Source organism: Artibeus jamaicensis, unplaced genomic scaffold, assembly GCF_021234435.1.
Source record: "Artibeus jamaicensis isolate MK-2021 breed Jamaican fruit bat unplaced genomic scaffold, CSHL_Jam_final contig_515, whole genome shotgun sequence".
Taxonomy (NCBI): Eukaryota; Metazoa; Chordata; class Mammalia; order Chiroptera; family Phyllostomidae; genus Artibeus; species Artibeus jamaicensis.
Genome location: NW_026521869.1, coordinates 1,481,688 through 1,497,831, shown reverse-complemented (window position 1 = coordinate 1,497,831; position 16,144 = coordinate 1,481,688). Strand labels below are relative to the sequence as shown.

Below are 16,144 nucleotides of genomic sequence, written 5' to 3'. Positions count from 1 at the left end.
CAAAAGGCATAGACTCTTCTTACAAATGTTTTCTTTTGAAAATACATCCTTGCATCTGTGGCTTTCTTTTATTTCAAAACTTTTAGTTAAATTTCTTGGGGTGACATTGGTTAATAAAATTAAATAGGATTCAGGTGTACAATTCTATAATACATCATCTGAATATTGTATTGTATATTCATCACCCAGAGTCAAGTCTCCTTCCATCACCATTTATCCCTCATACACCTTCTTCTACCCCCACCCCACCCTCCTTTCCCTCTGGTAATCACTGTACTGTTGTGTCTGTGGAGGATAGCTTTTTTTAAGTTTTATTTTATTAATCCCTTTACTTCTTTTATCCAGCACCACAACCCCTATTTCCTCTGACAGCTAGGAGTCTGTTCTCTATCTAGGAGTCTGTTTCTGTTTTGTTTGTTAGTTTATTTTCTTGATTAGATTCCAAAAATTTAATGAGATTGTATGGTTCTTGTCTTTCTCTGACTGGCTTATTTCACTTAAATAATATTCTCTAGGCTTACCCATGCTGTCACAAAGGATAAGATTTCCTTATTTTTACGTCCGAGTAGTATTCCATTGTGTATGTGTACCACATTGTTTTTATCTACTCATTTACCAATGGACACTTTGCCCCAAATCTTGGCAGTTGTAAATAATATTGAAATGAACACAGGACTGCATGTATTCTTTCAAATTAGTGTTTCGGGTTTCTTTAGATATATTTTTAGAAGTGGGTACACTGTCATAAGGAAGTTCCATTTGTAATTTTTTGAAAAAACTCCATACCGCTTTCCACAGTGGCTGCACTAATCCGCCTTTTTACCAACAGTGCACAGGGAGGTTTCCTTTTCACCAGGTTCCGTTTTCCACATCCTCACCAGGACTTGTAGTTTATTGATTTATTGATTATGGCCATTTTGACCAGCATGAGGTGATACCTCATTGGGGTTTTAATTTACATTTCTCTGATGATTAGTGATGCTGAGCATTTTTCATATATTTATTGGCCCTCTGTTTGTCCCCCTTGGAAAAGTGTCTGTTCAGATCCTTTGCCCATTTGTTAACTGGATTGTTTGGGTTTTTTTGGTGTTGAGTTTTATACGTGCTTCACAAATTTTGGATATTAAGCCCTTAACAGATGCATCATTGGTGAATTTGTTCTCCCATTCAGTGGGTTGTGTTTTAATTATGTTGATGATTTCCTTTGCTGTGCAAAAACTTTTTAGTTTGATGTAGTCCCATTTATTTATTCTTTTCATTTCCCTTCCCCAAGGTACTATATCAGAAAAAAAATATTGCTACAAGCAGTGTTTTAGATTTTACTGCCCATGTTTTCTTCTATGATTTTTATGGTTTTGAGTCTAACAGTTAAAGTCTGTAATTCATTTTGAGTTTATTGTGTATGGTGTAAGAAGTCAATCTAATTTTAATTTTTTTTGCACGTATCTGTCTGGTTTTCCCAACACCGCTTATTAGACAGGCTATCTAACCCCATTGTATGCTTTTGCCTCCTTTGTCAAATATCAAATGACTGTAAAGGTATAGGTTTATTTCTGGGTTCTCTCTTCTATTGATCTATGTGTCTATTTTTACACCAGTGTCGTGCTATTTTGATTACTGTGTCCTTGTAGTATAGTTTAACATTAGGTAGCATGATTACTACAAATTTGTTCTTCCTCATGATTGCTGTTTTTGTTTGGGGTCTTCTATATAAATTTTTTGTGTTATTCTATATAAATTTTTGGAATATTTGTTCAATTTCTGTGAAATATGCCATTGGTATCTTGCTTGATTGGAAATGCATTTAAAGTGTAGATTGCTTTGGGTAGTATGGGTATTTTAATGATGTTAATTCTTCCTATCCATGAACGTGGTACATGCTTCTACTTATTTGTATTTTCTTCAGTGTCTTTTAACTTTCCAAGTCCGGGTCTTTTACATTCTTAATTAATTTTATTTTTAGGTTTTTTTTTTGAAGCAATTGTGGATGGGATTGCTTTTTAAGTTTTCCTTTCTGATAGTTTATTATTGGCATATAAAATGCAACTGATTTCTGGGTATATATTTTGTATCCTGCTACTTTACTGAATTTATTTATCAGTTTTCAGGGGGTGTTGGTGACTGAGTTATTTGGCTTCATGTTGGGGGCCATTCCCCCTGCTTTCCTGTGAACCTAACTGGCACTTCCCCCTTCCAGGAGATTTGCTATAACCACCTCTGGGCTTTGGGGGACTCCCCTGCCTGGCTTCTATTTCCTCCCTCCTGCCAAGGGTGGGGCAAAATCTGGGACAGACTAAGTGTTGTGTCTCTGGGGTAGGGACTACACCCGTTCTCTTCCCTGCCTGACCAGCAAGCACTTCTTTCTCATTGGAAATCTACTAGCCTCATCCTCCCAACTTCTACAGAGTTTCTTACAGTGACTGGGTCTAACAGGCAGCCAACAGATGAATGCAGGTAGGGGTGAATCTCAGGGTGCCTTGGGACTTTTGTTGACTTGACCCTGGGCCTAGTGCTGGTATTAGTTGGCCTTGATGCACAGATGGTTCTTCCCGTGCCCAGGGGAGGCAGCCACAAACTATCAATCACCTGTAATGCAAAATATATTGCCCAGGGCAAGTCACAGGGAACATCTGTCATAGGCCTGCACAGAGTCTCTATAATGAAGCGCAGAGCCAACATACAGAGCAGGATCCAGTACACTTCACAAGTGGTACATTTATTTATTTATTTATTTATAACATTTTTAAAAATTGTTGTTCAAGTATAGCTTTCTGCCTTTTCCTGTGACCCCAGCCCTCCCCACCTCCCTCCCCTGTTTCTACCCACACTTGTTATCGTCCATGTGTCCTTTATAATTGTTCCTGTAAACCCTTTACCCTTTTCCCCTATAATTCCCTCCCCTCTCCTTTCTGCTCACTGTTAGCCTGTTCTCAATTTCAGTGTGTTTGGTTATATTTTGCTTGCTCATTCATTTTGCTGATTAGGTTCCTGTTAAAGGTGAGATCATATGGTATTTGTCTTTCACACAAGTGGCATATTTAAAAGGAGATTTCAGCAGGCACCAGAACTTGCTGAGGTGAATTCTTCCTCATGTGGTCAGCACCTGCACAGCAGCTTGCATGCCATGGTTAAAACTGGATTTCTCAGTCAGCCAGCCTGAGGGTTGATCTCACACACGAGTGGGCCAATAGCAACTAAGTAAGACTCAATTATAAGAAGAAGGCCATATAACCCACACGAGGGACATTACTGGAGCACCCCACTCAGGGGATCAAGGACACTGCTCCACCAGACCCCACAGGACATATACTAGATAAATCCACTCCACAAAATTGGGAGTCATAGCAGATCTACCTAATACATAGAAATAAACACAAAGAAACAGCCAAATTGGGGAAGTGAAGAAACAAGGCCCAAATGAAAGAACAGGAGATATCTACGGAAAAAGCTAAATGAGATAAAGGCAAGTAATTTCTCAGATACAAAGGTTAAAGGCAGTGGTTATAAAGATGCTCAACAGCATAAACAACCAGTCAGAAGTGAAGTTTATAATATCTGAAAAGAAGAATGCACTGTAAGAATTAAACAATAGGTTGGGTGAAGCAGAGGATGGAATCAGCTATTTGGAAGACAAGATAGAAAAAACACTCGATAAGAATAGCATAAAAGAAAAAAGAATGAGGATAGTTTAAGGGACCATTCAGACAACATGCAGCATAACAACTTCATCATAGGGATGCCAGAAGGAGAAGAGAGTGAGAAAGAGATAAAGAAACTATTTGAAGAAATAAAGACTGAAAACTTCCCTAACCTGTTGAAGGAAAAAGACCCTGAAGTCCAGGAAGCACAGAGAGTCTCAAATAACATGAACCCACAGAGACCCACACCAAGACATCATAATTAAAATGCAAAAATTAAAGACAAAGAGAGAATCTTAAAAGAAACAAGAGAAAGACAGTTAGTTACCTACAAGGGAGCTGCCAGAACTGTCAGTTGATTTCTCAACAGAGACTTTTTAGGCCAGAAGGGACTGGCATGAAATATGTAAACTAATGAAAAGCAGGACCACAACCAAAGCTACTTTGCTTTGTGTCTTTCTTTTTGCTCTTGGTCTATATGCAATACCATTATGGTTCTTAAATATTTTAAAATTTTAATTAAAAAAGTTGATTTCTTGGGCCTCTGCCATTCTTTGTACTTTTTGATGACAGATCATTACATCTTAAAATTCTCTGGTATTATTTAAATGTCATGTGATTGTAAGCACCTTGAGAACAGGCATGCCCTGAAGCTCAGTTGTTTGTTGGTTGGTTGATTATCACAATGATCAACAACTGATTTAGTATGAGAAATCTAAAACATTAGGGTAGGTAAGTAGGATCAATAGCTAATGACCTTTTGAATTTTTGTGATACAGATTTTGGGTGCATTTTTTAAATATTGTAATCATTAATGAGACTGGGAGATTAGAAACTCTGGTTTATGGTTACCTATTTAAAATGGGACAGAAAGCTGGATTTTTCTGCAGTCTCAAGATCACTTGTTTCATGTCCAGAGCCAACAACTCCTTTGCCTTTGAAAAGTTTATTCACTTTATATAAGGCAATCTCATGTGAATGGCCAGCTCAGACAAGAAATTCATGTATGTGTTAGGGTTCTTCAGAGAAATGAAACCAATAGGATGTGTGCATATATAGAAAGAGATTTTTTTTATAATGAATGGGCTTGTGTGATTATGGAGGCTGGCAGGCATTAACCCAGTAGAGCAAATGGTGCAGATGAAGACCAAGGTCAGTCTGACAGTTCACCCCTTGCTCAGAGAGGTTTGTCTTTCTGTTCTATTTAGGCCTTTAACTAACTGATTGGATGAGGCCCACTCATATGGTCAAGGACCATCTGTTTTATTCTTAGTTTACCAATTTAAATATATTAATGTCATCCAAAAACACCCTCCAAGTTCACATGTGAAACTAACATCATAATGAGATAGTCAAATTACATAGTAGGAACATACCTGGGTTGCGGGCCCAGTCCCTGCTTTGGTTATGTGCAAGAGGTGACTGATCAATGTTTCTCTCACACGTAGATGTTCCTCTAACTCATTTTCTCCTCCCTTCCCCTCTCTCTAAGAATAATTTTTTTTAAAAAGGCAACCTGTGGAGGAGAACATATTTGCAAATCATATATCTGATAGGAGATTAATCTATAATTTATAAAGAACTCATACAACTCACTAGCAAAACAAATAATCTGGTGGAAAATGGGCAGAGGATCTAAATAAATATTTTTCCAAAAAAGATGTACTCTTGGCTACCAGGTTATGAAGAGATGCTTGATATCACTAATTATCTGGGAAATACAAATCAAAACCACAAGCTGTCTCACATCTGTTAAAATGAATTTCATCAAAAAGTATAAGAGATAAGTGTGCAAAATGGTAGGAAGGTTTCTCATGAAATTAAAAAACAGAACTATCATGTATTCTAGCAATTCTACTTCTGGGTATATATTCAAAGGAAGTGAAATCAGGATCTTGAAGAGATAGCTGCACTGCTATTTTTGTTGCAGCATTATTCACAATAGCCAAGTTATGGAAACAGCTTAAGTGTCTGTCAACAGATAAATTGGTGAAAAGATGTGATTTGTGTGTGCATATATGTACAAACACACACAAGTAGAATACTATTCAGCCATGGGAAAGAAGGACATCCTACCATCTACAACAACGTGAATCAAACCATAAGGGCATTGCTAAGTGAAATAAGTCAGATAGAGAAAGACAAATATTCTATGATGCCATTTACATGTGGAACCTAAAAAAGCTAAATTCAGAAGCAGAGAGTAGAATGGTGGGGGTTGGGGGGAAAGGGGAGATGTGGTCAAAGAGTAAACTTACAATTATATGATGAATAAGCTCTGGTCACTTAAAATACAGCATAGTGATTGTAATTACAAATGGTGGAACACATACTTGGTTCAAAATAGATCTTAAATATTCTTACCACAAACAAGAAATGGTAATTATGTGATGTGATGGAGTTGATAATTAATGCTATGGTGGTAATTATTTTTCAGTATATAAGTCTGTCAAGTCAGCATACTGTACACCTATAACTGACATTGTTATATGTAAGTTATATCCCAAATAAAGACAGGGTAGGGGACTTCCACCAAGATGGAGGCATAGGTGGAAACACTGTGTCTTCTCGCCCAACCAAGTTTAAAAACAACAAAGTTTTAGCAACAAAAACGCAGCTGAACCACAGAAAATTGAACTATATGGAAGTCCAACAACAATGAACCATTCAGCCAGACCGGTAAGAAGGGCAGAGCCAGCAGCAAGGCAGGTCCAGCAAAAATAATCCCCTGGCCCAGGCACACAGGCAGCAGAGGGCGGATCCCAGGTGTGGGGTAGCAACAGGCGGACCCAGTGAAGGCGCGCAGCTGGCTGACTGCGGTCAGACATTCGCACACAGATAAACCAGCGAAGGAGTGAGCAGTGAGACAGACTGCACAGGCCCCAGTGGTGGGAAGCAGCAGAGGGGACCTCTATTGCTCCCTCTTTGACCCCACCCCCACTTACAGCATCACAACTGAGCAACCTGAGTGGCCCCGCCCTGGTGAACAACTAAGGCTCCCCTCCTCATACTTAACAGGCGAGAACAGACCAAAACATGGCTCAAGAAGATCTCAAACCCCTGGAGCTGATAACTCTAAGTGACCAAAAAATTGCCAACCTATCAGATGCACAGTTCAAAACACTGCTGTTCAGGATGCTCACAGAACTGGTTGATTTTAGCCACAAATTAGAGGAACATATGAAGGCTAAACTAATTGAGATGAAGGGAAATGCACAGGAAACCAATAGTGGTGGAAAGGAAAGTGGGACTCAAATCAAGGGAGCAGACCAGAAGGAAGAAAAAAAAGACCAAACAGAAAAGAATGTGGAAACAAGAATTCAAAAAAATGAGGAGAGACTTAGGAACCTCCAGAACATCTTTAAACGCTCCAACATCTGAATTATAGGGGTACCAGAAGGGGAAGAGGAAGAGCAATTGGAAAACTTATTAGAACAAATAGTAAAAGAGAAACTTCTGGAATCTGGCAAAGGAAATAATAGACTTCCAGGAAATCCAGGAAGCTCAGAGAGTACCAAAGAAGTTGGACCCAAGAAGGAATACAACAAAGCACATCATAATTACATTAGCCAAGATTAAAATGAAGGAGAGAATCCTAGAAGCAGCAAGAGATAAGGGGGCAGTCACCTACAAAGGAGTGACCATTAGACTGTCAGCTGATTTCTCAAGAGACCTTACAGGCAAGAAGGGGCTGGAAAGAAGTATTCCAGGTCATGAAATCCAAAGACCTATAACCAAGATTGTTTTATCCAGCAAACCTTTCATTTAGAATGGAAGGACAGTTAAAGTGCTTCTCAGATAAGATCAAATTTAAAAAGTTCATCATCACCAAGCCCTTATTATATGAAATGTTAAAGGGACTTACCTAAGAAAAAGAAGATAAAAAAGATGAAGAGTGAAAGGACAGCAAACTCACAGTTATTAACAACCACACCTAAAACAAAAGCAATGTAAGAGGACAGCTAGATCAGTAGCAGAACCATAGAAATGAAGATCATATGGAGGGTTAGCAACAGGGGAGTGGGAGAAGGAGAAGGGGGGAGAAGTTACAGAGAATAAGTAGCATAGATGGTAGATAAAAAATAGATGGGGGGACAAGAATAGCATGGGAAATATAGACTCTAAAGAACTTGAGACACATGGTCATAAACTAAAGGGGGGAATGGTGGGGAGGAGGTGTGCAGGGTGGAGGGGAATGAAGGGGGAAAGAGAACAGTTGTAATGGCATAATTAATAAAATATATTTAAAAAAAGACGGGGTGGGGATACTTGAGTACTTGGGTCAGACAAAGCAAATGGGGAGCCTACTGAGAGAGTGAGTTGTGCGTCATGACATCTTTACCAAACCTTTGTACACATTCTTTGGGATAAACTCATCATCAAACACTTTTTTAAGTGTAATTTATGTAAATTAACTTGGATAGTCTAGAGAACATAGGGAAAAGTGTACAAAACTTTAGAATTCGAGATTTTTTTTGAAAATTTATACTATCATATGCTAATTATATTGACTGTATTGGTTTGGTTTGGAGCATCTAATGTTACTATCGTCACAAAGAATTTTATAAAATGTTTGTTATTTCCAATGCTTTAACTACTCAGACTTCACTTAGCCTTGTAATTAATTGAAATGTTTTAAATGATTTAAACTTATTTTAAATAGATTAATATATTAAATATATTAGTATTTTCACCCTGTCTGGTGTAGTTCAGTGGATATAGCACAGGCCTGTGAAGCAAAGGAGTGCTAGTTTGATTCCCAGTCAGGGCACCTGCCTGGGTTGCAGGCCAGGTCCCCAGTAGAGGACACATGAAAGGCAAGCACATATTGATGTTTCTCCCTCACTTTCTCTTTCCTTTACCCCTCTCTAAAAATAAATAAAGTATTTTTAAAAATAAATACATTAGTATTTTTATGATCTTACAAAAATACTAATTACTGTAATAGTGAATCTGAGTGTTTAAGGACTTTGTTTGCAATTGCTTACTATATTTACAGTAAGATTAGGATTTCTTAATGTTTGGTTATTAGTTATTTTTTATTGTCCTTTTGTGGTATAGTGAGAAAATTAATATCTTTAAAATTTAATGTGTTTTTTTGATGTTGAAAGATTATTTTAAGGATTATATTGGTAGTAATGTCTGATTTAAAAATAAAACTTTGTTAGATATAGAATATTCTGAAATGTCAGAGTTTTCAGGAAAATTTTAAGAATTGTAAAAGAACTCCAGTACCCTTCACCCACATTCTCCAGTTGTTAATGTCTTCCCACATTTGGTATATAATTTTCTTCTATTCTTCCTTCCCCCACTTTTCCCTCCTCCCAGTACATTTTTTTCTGAATTGAGAATAAATTGATGAAATAATTGCCCTTTATCTTTAAATTTCAGGGTGTATATTCTAAGAACGAGGATATTTTCTTATGTAACCACATTACAGTTAATCAAAAATCATAAAATTAATATTGATTTAACAGTGTTGTATTATCACTTTTCCCAATTCATGTCCTAATAGCATGCAGAAATGGATGGATGGATGGAGGGATACATAAGAATTAAAATTGGGTCCAGATTCCAGTTCAGGGTCAAGTATGAGGTTTAATTATGTCTCTTGAGTCTCCCTCAGTCTAAAACATATCTTTTAGTTTATATTTGCTTTTCATTTTTGAAGAGCAGATTGCTTTGACAATGTCAATTCGGGTTTGTATGACATTTCTTTGATTGGATAAGTGTCTTTCTGCCTTAATATTACAGATTAATAAGTGTATGAAACATTTTTTCAGTATTTATATTAATCAAGGAACATATTTTTTAAATTCTCTAAATTTTACTTATTTTACATACAGTGTTTGAATTAGAAAGGAGCACAACAAAGGCAGATGTGACTTTTGAGGTCACATCTAAACTTCTTTGGTCACAGATTTTTTAACTTTGCCAATAAGAATAATTAGCCCTGAAATATCATTATAAATTACATGTATAAACATTCAGGTCACATATAGAATAAGTTAATAACTTAAAGCATCTTTACTGTAAGACTGGAGGGTTATTGTCTTATGTAAAAATTCTAAAGAACCTCTATGTTTAAAATTTTTTCCTCTGGATTATAAACAGAACTGCTGTTTACTATTCGTGATGACTGCATATTTACTTTTTGTATGTAGAAGAAGTGTGTTTACTTTTATAAAATCTTTTGTTAGGTGTGGGAATGTAATGGTTGCCACCATGGCACAGTCGTTTTATGAGAGCTGCCATGAAGTGCCCACCGCTAGTCAGTCTTCCCCTCCCAGCACCAGCCCCTGCCCAACATCTGCAACAGTACTCTTCTTTCCCCTCTCCTATGCTGCTTTTTCGAAGGAGCGTTAAAGAAATGGCATGCAATAGGGTTTTATAATACAAAAAGTAACATGTTAATGGTAGAAGAGTCGGTCAAGCACAGAAAAAAAATCAGTCACCGGCAATATTTTTACTTCAGCGCCACCATTTTGATGTGTGTTTCTTCTTCCCTTTCTTTCTTATCTATGTAGCTGATACATATTGCATCTTTGGCACATACCATGTAGCTAATAAAAGTTATGTCCCAAGCAGAAGGAGAGACTTGTATGTTACTTTCTTGTGAAGTGTTCACTGATATAAAAAGACAGTAAACAAATGATAAGAATAGGATATAAAGGCTGAGAGTTGGTGTTAAGTACTGGAAATTATGAGAGCCCACAGAATCAAACCCAATTTCTTAGTCATAAATGTTTTTCTATCTCACCAAATGATTTTTAAAGATACTTTAATAGGCGAGTGGTATTTCATTGTGTAGTATATCTTAATGTACATGATACATATGTGTAACTGGTCTTCAATTTTTAGCTGTTGTGATTAAAGCAGTGTACATCCTAACAATTAAATCTTTGTTCCTGACCACAATTAGTTTTATAATGACATAATACTAAAAGTTTTACTTTTGGGGTAATAAGCAAAATATAGAGTCTTTTGATAAGCATTGTCAAGTTGGCTTCCATAAAGAATGTACCTCTTTGTATTTTTACCAGCACTGAGTGAAGAAAGTGCCCTTTTTTTTTTTTACCAGCACTGAGTGAAGAAAGTGCAGTTTTGAATATAATTACTTAAAATAAAATTTGTTTTAGCAATTTGATAATTTGTCGATTGCATGTCTTTTGTTGCAAATAATATTGAATCTTTTACTTATTTATTGTGCCACTCATCTTTAATGAATTACTCGTTTACATCTCTTTCCCATCTGTTGTGGGAATGTTCATATTTTATTAATTTACCATGACCTATGCAATAAAAATACTAACTATTGAGAGGGAGTGAGAGAGAAATTGTAAGTTACAGTGGGGCAATGAGGAGGAACAAACTCTACTGTTATTTCTCTACTCAACACCTTTGACACCTTCTATACCAAGCAATTCTGACATTAAGCCAGAGTTAGTATAGACCTACAAGTTATGGACTTAATTCCACAAAACTGTCATGCCCTTCAGATGCCAGTGTCAGGCAGTGGGTCCCCAGGTTACACACTATTTCTGACTTGGCTACAAATCAGAAGTTCCCATAACCATCTCCTTGGGTTCACTAATTTGCTAGAGCAAGTCACCAAACCTAGGAAAACAGTTTACTTACAACTGTTGATTTATTATAAAGAATATTTTAAAGGACACAAACGAATAGTCACTTGAAAAGATATTTAGGATGAAATCTGGAAGGTCCCAAACTCAAGAACTACTGCTGCTGTGGGAAGGATTGTGTCACCCTCCCGGCGTGTGGATGTGTTCATCCAACTGGAAGATCTTTGAACCCTATAGTTTTGGGATTTTTTTGAGGATCCATCTTGTAGGCATGATTACTGATTGACTTCATTTCTATCCCCTCTCATCTCTAGAGAGTGGGGGTGAGACTGAAAGTTTCAAGCTTCCCAACATGACTTGGTCTTTTGCATGACCAGCCCCCATGCAGGAGCCTATCAAGAAGCACCTCATTAGAACAAAAGACGCTCCTATCACTCAAAAAATTCTAAGGAATTTAGGAGGTATGTGTCAATAAGTAGGACCAAAGACCAAACTATTAGGAAGAATCAGATTTTACAAGTGATAAAACATTTATTCCTTTTCGGAGTCCCCATATCAACTATTGTACTCACATCTGTAATTTTATGAACTCAGATGTTATGTATCAAATCCTATTTCTTTTGCCTCTTGTCACAATATTTTATGCACTCATCAAAATTTTCATGTTTCGAGGCTCAGATTTTTCATGATTATTTTTCTGCTGTTGAATACATTCAATGTTTATTTCCTCTTTCCAATCCACCCATTTAGCAGAGGCACCACCGACTCAGAAGGACCTGGTGTCAGAGTGTTGTTGGGGAGGAGGGGAAGGGGGGCCGTGGTGTTGGGATTCGTGGCTGTGCCTGCTGTCTCACTGCAGATAGACCAGTGTACCTTTTCTGTTCTTCTGAGGATGGGGAGAGAGGCACTAGCTTCTGTACTGGCCATTCTGTTGGTTCCCTGCTTTTAATATGCTCATTAAAAATGCTCTATTTTTCTGGATATAAAAAGGGCAAAATGCCAATAGAATAAAGAGCAAAGGAAGAACTGATAGATTGTATCTGTGGGATAAAGTCACTCTGTGAGTGTCCATACATGTGTGTATGTGAGGGGTATGATTATGTACGAATGACTTGAGCAAATTCTGTAGAAACAATTTGACTTAGGAAAGTTGATAAGTACAGAATCTGGATGAAATAATAATCAAGGTGATAGAAAATTGGCTTCTCCTTTGTATCTGAATGAAGCAATCCTTATACTACGAAGGCTTTGTAAAAGTTGTCTGTAATGAAGCATGTAAATGGTATTTGAAGAGCAAATAGCATACTAAGTGATCAGACCCAAATGTGCCCAGCTGTGGACTTTTCAGTTTCCATGTCCTTTCAAATGCAGCTTTTCCAGGAATATCAGTAGTGATTGACAGAGTACATTTTATCTTTCCATTGCTTCTAAATTGAAAGTAGAAGGGGACTGTGGTGTGTTTTGATGCTATTTGGTATTTTAAACAAGAAAATTAACCTATATATCATGTTTTATGACATTTTATATTGATATAGCTGTATTCATTCATAGTCATTCTTTGTTAGTATTCTTTGTTTTGAACCATATGGGTAAAAAGAGTTTATAGAGCAAAATAAGTATGTAAAGGTACTTTTCAATAATAAATTTGTGATAATGATGTCAGTGTTTTGATGAGTACTTGGTATTTATTTCTCCCTGGTACATTGGTTTTATTTAAGCTGTAATTATTGTCCAGGGATGTTTTAAATACAAGAAAGTTTTTATAAAGAGCCAACTGAGGCTTTCTATTTACTGTGATACTGACACTGTTTGCTTTGTTTAGTTAACATAGCCATTGCCTTGTGTCTTACAAAGCTGTTCTTATTTATATTTTCATTGTGTAGTTTTTCTGTTTTAAATATTACTGATTTTATTTTTTGAAATGTTCCTTGTTCTCTTGCCTATGAGGCTGTTATTTGAGCTGGCACAATGGATTTCATACCATAAAATGTTAACATTGAGTCCTGGCTGGTGTGGCTCAGTGGATTGAGTGCTAATCTGTAAACCAAACAGTTCCTGGTTGGATTCCCAGTCAGAGTACATGACTAGGTTGTGAGCCAGGTTCCCCAGTAGCTGGTGCTCAAGAGGCAACCACACATTGATGTTTCTCTCCCTCTCTTTCTCTCACCCTTCTGCTCTCTCTAAACAAACAAACAAATAAATAAATAAAATCTAAAAAAAACTTTCAAAATGTTGACATTGAATATTATTAAATTAGGAACATCACTTTACAGATTACATTACTATGGAGTTATGATGTAAAAATAGCATATCTCTTTGTATTAAGATAATAAAAAATAATCTCTTACTGGTTAATTCTGTATTTGTAAAAATCATTTCATCTAATTGAGATATTTTAGATTGCATGTTAAATCCCTAAATTCCTTTAAAAATTACTTTATAATTATGTTAATTTTGTTATTAGAAATTTTAAAAAATTTGTTGGGTCACAAAGAAAAATATTTCAATCTACTCATATTTCCATCACTCTGCACTAGCCTGCTTTCATGTATATAATTGAACCATTCTTTAAAAGCACAATCTTTAAAGGGAGCATTATCTTCTAGCCTAATTATGTACCACTATATATGTAACCATTCTTCAATTATAATTTAAAGATTCTACCTTGAGTGACTAGGTGGATGCTGGGCTAATATTTCAAAATTGGAGAATGAGGAGGAGAAATGGATTGTAGCACTAGATGAGGCATATAGTTGTGAATTGAAGAGTCCTGCCACATGTCCATTATGTGCTTGGAAATATTCAGTTTGAAACAGAAATCTGGCCTTCCTCATGTGGAGAGATCTCAGTGGTCAAAGTCTTGGTTATGTGGGCAGGGCTACTGAGCAGGGGTTGAGGTTGGGGGTGTTCAGGAGGCACACTGCTTTCTCCTGTGGCATACGTTTTCATTCATGGAATGAATATATCACCTCACTGTACTTAGTTGGGTTATACTTTAAGCTTTTATTTCTATACTGCTGTGTTAAAAATGGGCAAGAGTTTGTATAATTTAAATATGTTGTGTTCTAAAACAGTATTTTATGCCTTGATGCTGCCTTAAATATGTTGTGTTCTAAAACAGTCTTTTATGCCTTGATGCTGCAATTATGAAATTGAAGCTTGCATATGCAATTAATTAATTAAACAGTATTGATTGCTTAAAGAATACTTACCATCTGTATTATGTATGGTTCAGTATTCTGAAAGTTTTCTCTGGTATTATCTCTGCTTTGTCTCACGTATTGAAAGTTAAAACTCTATGGCTCTAAAATGAGTATTTTTTTTGCTGACTGTATCATTAAGATTTGTTATTGTTTTGTGAGTAAAATTATGTTCTGTGAATATTAATAACATTGAAAATTCCTAATGAAAAAAAAGGACAAATTAGTTGTATTTATTTATTTTGATTGATGCTGACATTGTTTTTCTTCTGTGGTTTAGAATATGTACAGGGTGGGGCAAAAGTAGGTTTCCAGTTGTTTGTATTGAAAATAATATAATAATTAATAAATGATAAAAGAATAAACTGTGTTTCACATACAACTATAAACCTACTTTGGCCCCACACTGTATAAAACCTTTTCCACCAAAAAACATAATTCCAAACTCTAGAGGTCTGCATGTCTTCAGTCCTTTTATTGCGTTTCCCTCTATCTTTCTGAGAATCTGGTTTTGTTTGGTTTGAATACTGAAGCAAATACTGCATAAAAATAGTAACAGCTAGCCCCAGGAATCACCTGGAAGGGAATATACTGTTATCCTGGATCTTGTTGGGGAACTGTGGTGGAGATTCTGTACCTGTGATGATTAAGAACTACTCATTAGCAGACTTTAAAAATATCTGTAAGAAAGAAACATGGAAACATAATGTGCTGCACAATTTTGTTCCCTATTAGAAAGCAGAAGAGGAGGAAATTGTTCTCACACCTGATGGCACCCGGGAATTTTTGACATTCGAAGTTCCACTCAATGACTCGGGATCAGCAGGTCTCGGTGTCAGTGTCAAAGGCAACCGGTCAAAAGAGAACCATGCGGATTTGGGAATCTTTGTCAAGTCCATTATTAATGGAGGAGCAGCATCCAAAGTAAGTAAATGTCAACTTTATAAAGTTTATGCCCATTAACAAAAATGTTTAATCCAGCCCTATATGCCTGTTTAGTAAGCATATACACCGTAGGGACAACAGATTTTCCGTTGCCTTGTAGACTCTGTTTCTGAGGCCTGTGAATTAAACTGACAAATGACAGATTAACAGAAGATAAAAGTTACACATTTTACTGAAGCTATATTTTAAATTTTACATGTACTGGGGCTCCACAGAAAAGAAGTAGAAGCTGAAGAAGCAAGTTGGAACTGACTTGGAAACTTATAGGTCATTTAAGCAAAGGGCAATACATTGTGATAAACTGTTCGAAAAAGGAAAAAGGGCATCTTGGGGCTGTAACTTTTGTGAAGGTAAATATGTGAGGGTAAATATGTGAAGGAAACTAGTGATAGATGAGTTTCATTTTATAGGGTTTGTTTATGTAGAGAAATCTCAGTGCCACCTTTGTGTCTGGTGTTGAACATTGTCCTCCCTGCTCTGGTTTGGGAGAGGCAAGGGTGTCACAGGTGGGCACAGGTAACCATGTTCTTGGTCATCAGGACAAAGAATTGAGCCGAACACAGAGAGTTTACAGCATAAAGAGAGAGAACAAATTTATTAAGCGATAGTACACTCTACAGATCATGGGAGCAGGCCAACTCTGAGCAGAGACTGACCTCAGGGACTGGAGGGATTCTGTTCTTACAGGGGAGATTCTTCCTGGCTAGTTTTAGTGGGCTTTTATTGCACATGTTCAAGTTGTATTACTTTAAAGCTACTGTGCACGTGGTCTCCCATG

The 16,144-nt window shown here is 36.7% G+C and overlaps 1 protein-coding gene across 18 annotated transcripts in view; it reads left to right on the top strand.

The window, feature by feature from the left end:
• Window positions 1–16,144, top strand: part of PARD3 (par-3 family cell polarity regulator) — a 766,077-nt gene that overhangs the window by 420,892 nt on the left and 329,041 nt on the right. For all 18 annotated transcript variants that reach the window (XM_053668874.1, XM_053668872.1, XM_053668873.1 and 15 more), the window contains one exon: window positions 15,157–15,345. In XM_053668874.1, the coding sequence (XP_053524849.1) occupies window positions 15,157–15,345 (189 nt within the window). The remainder of the gene's footprint in view (window positions 1–15,156; window positions 15,346–16,144) is intronic.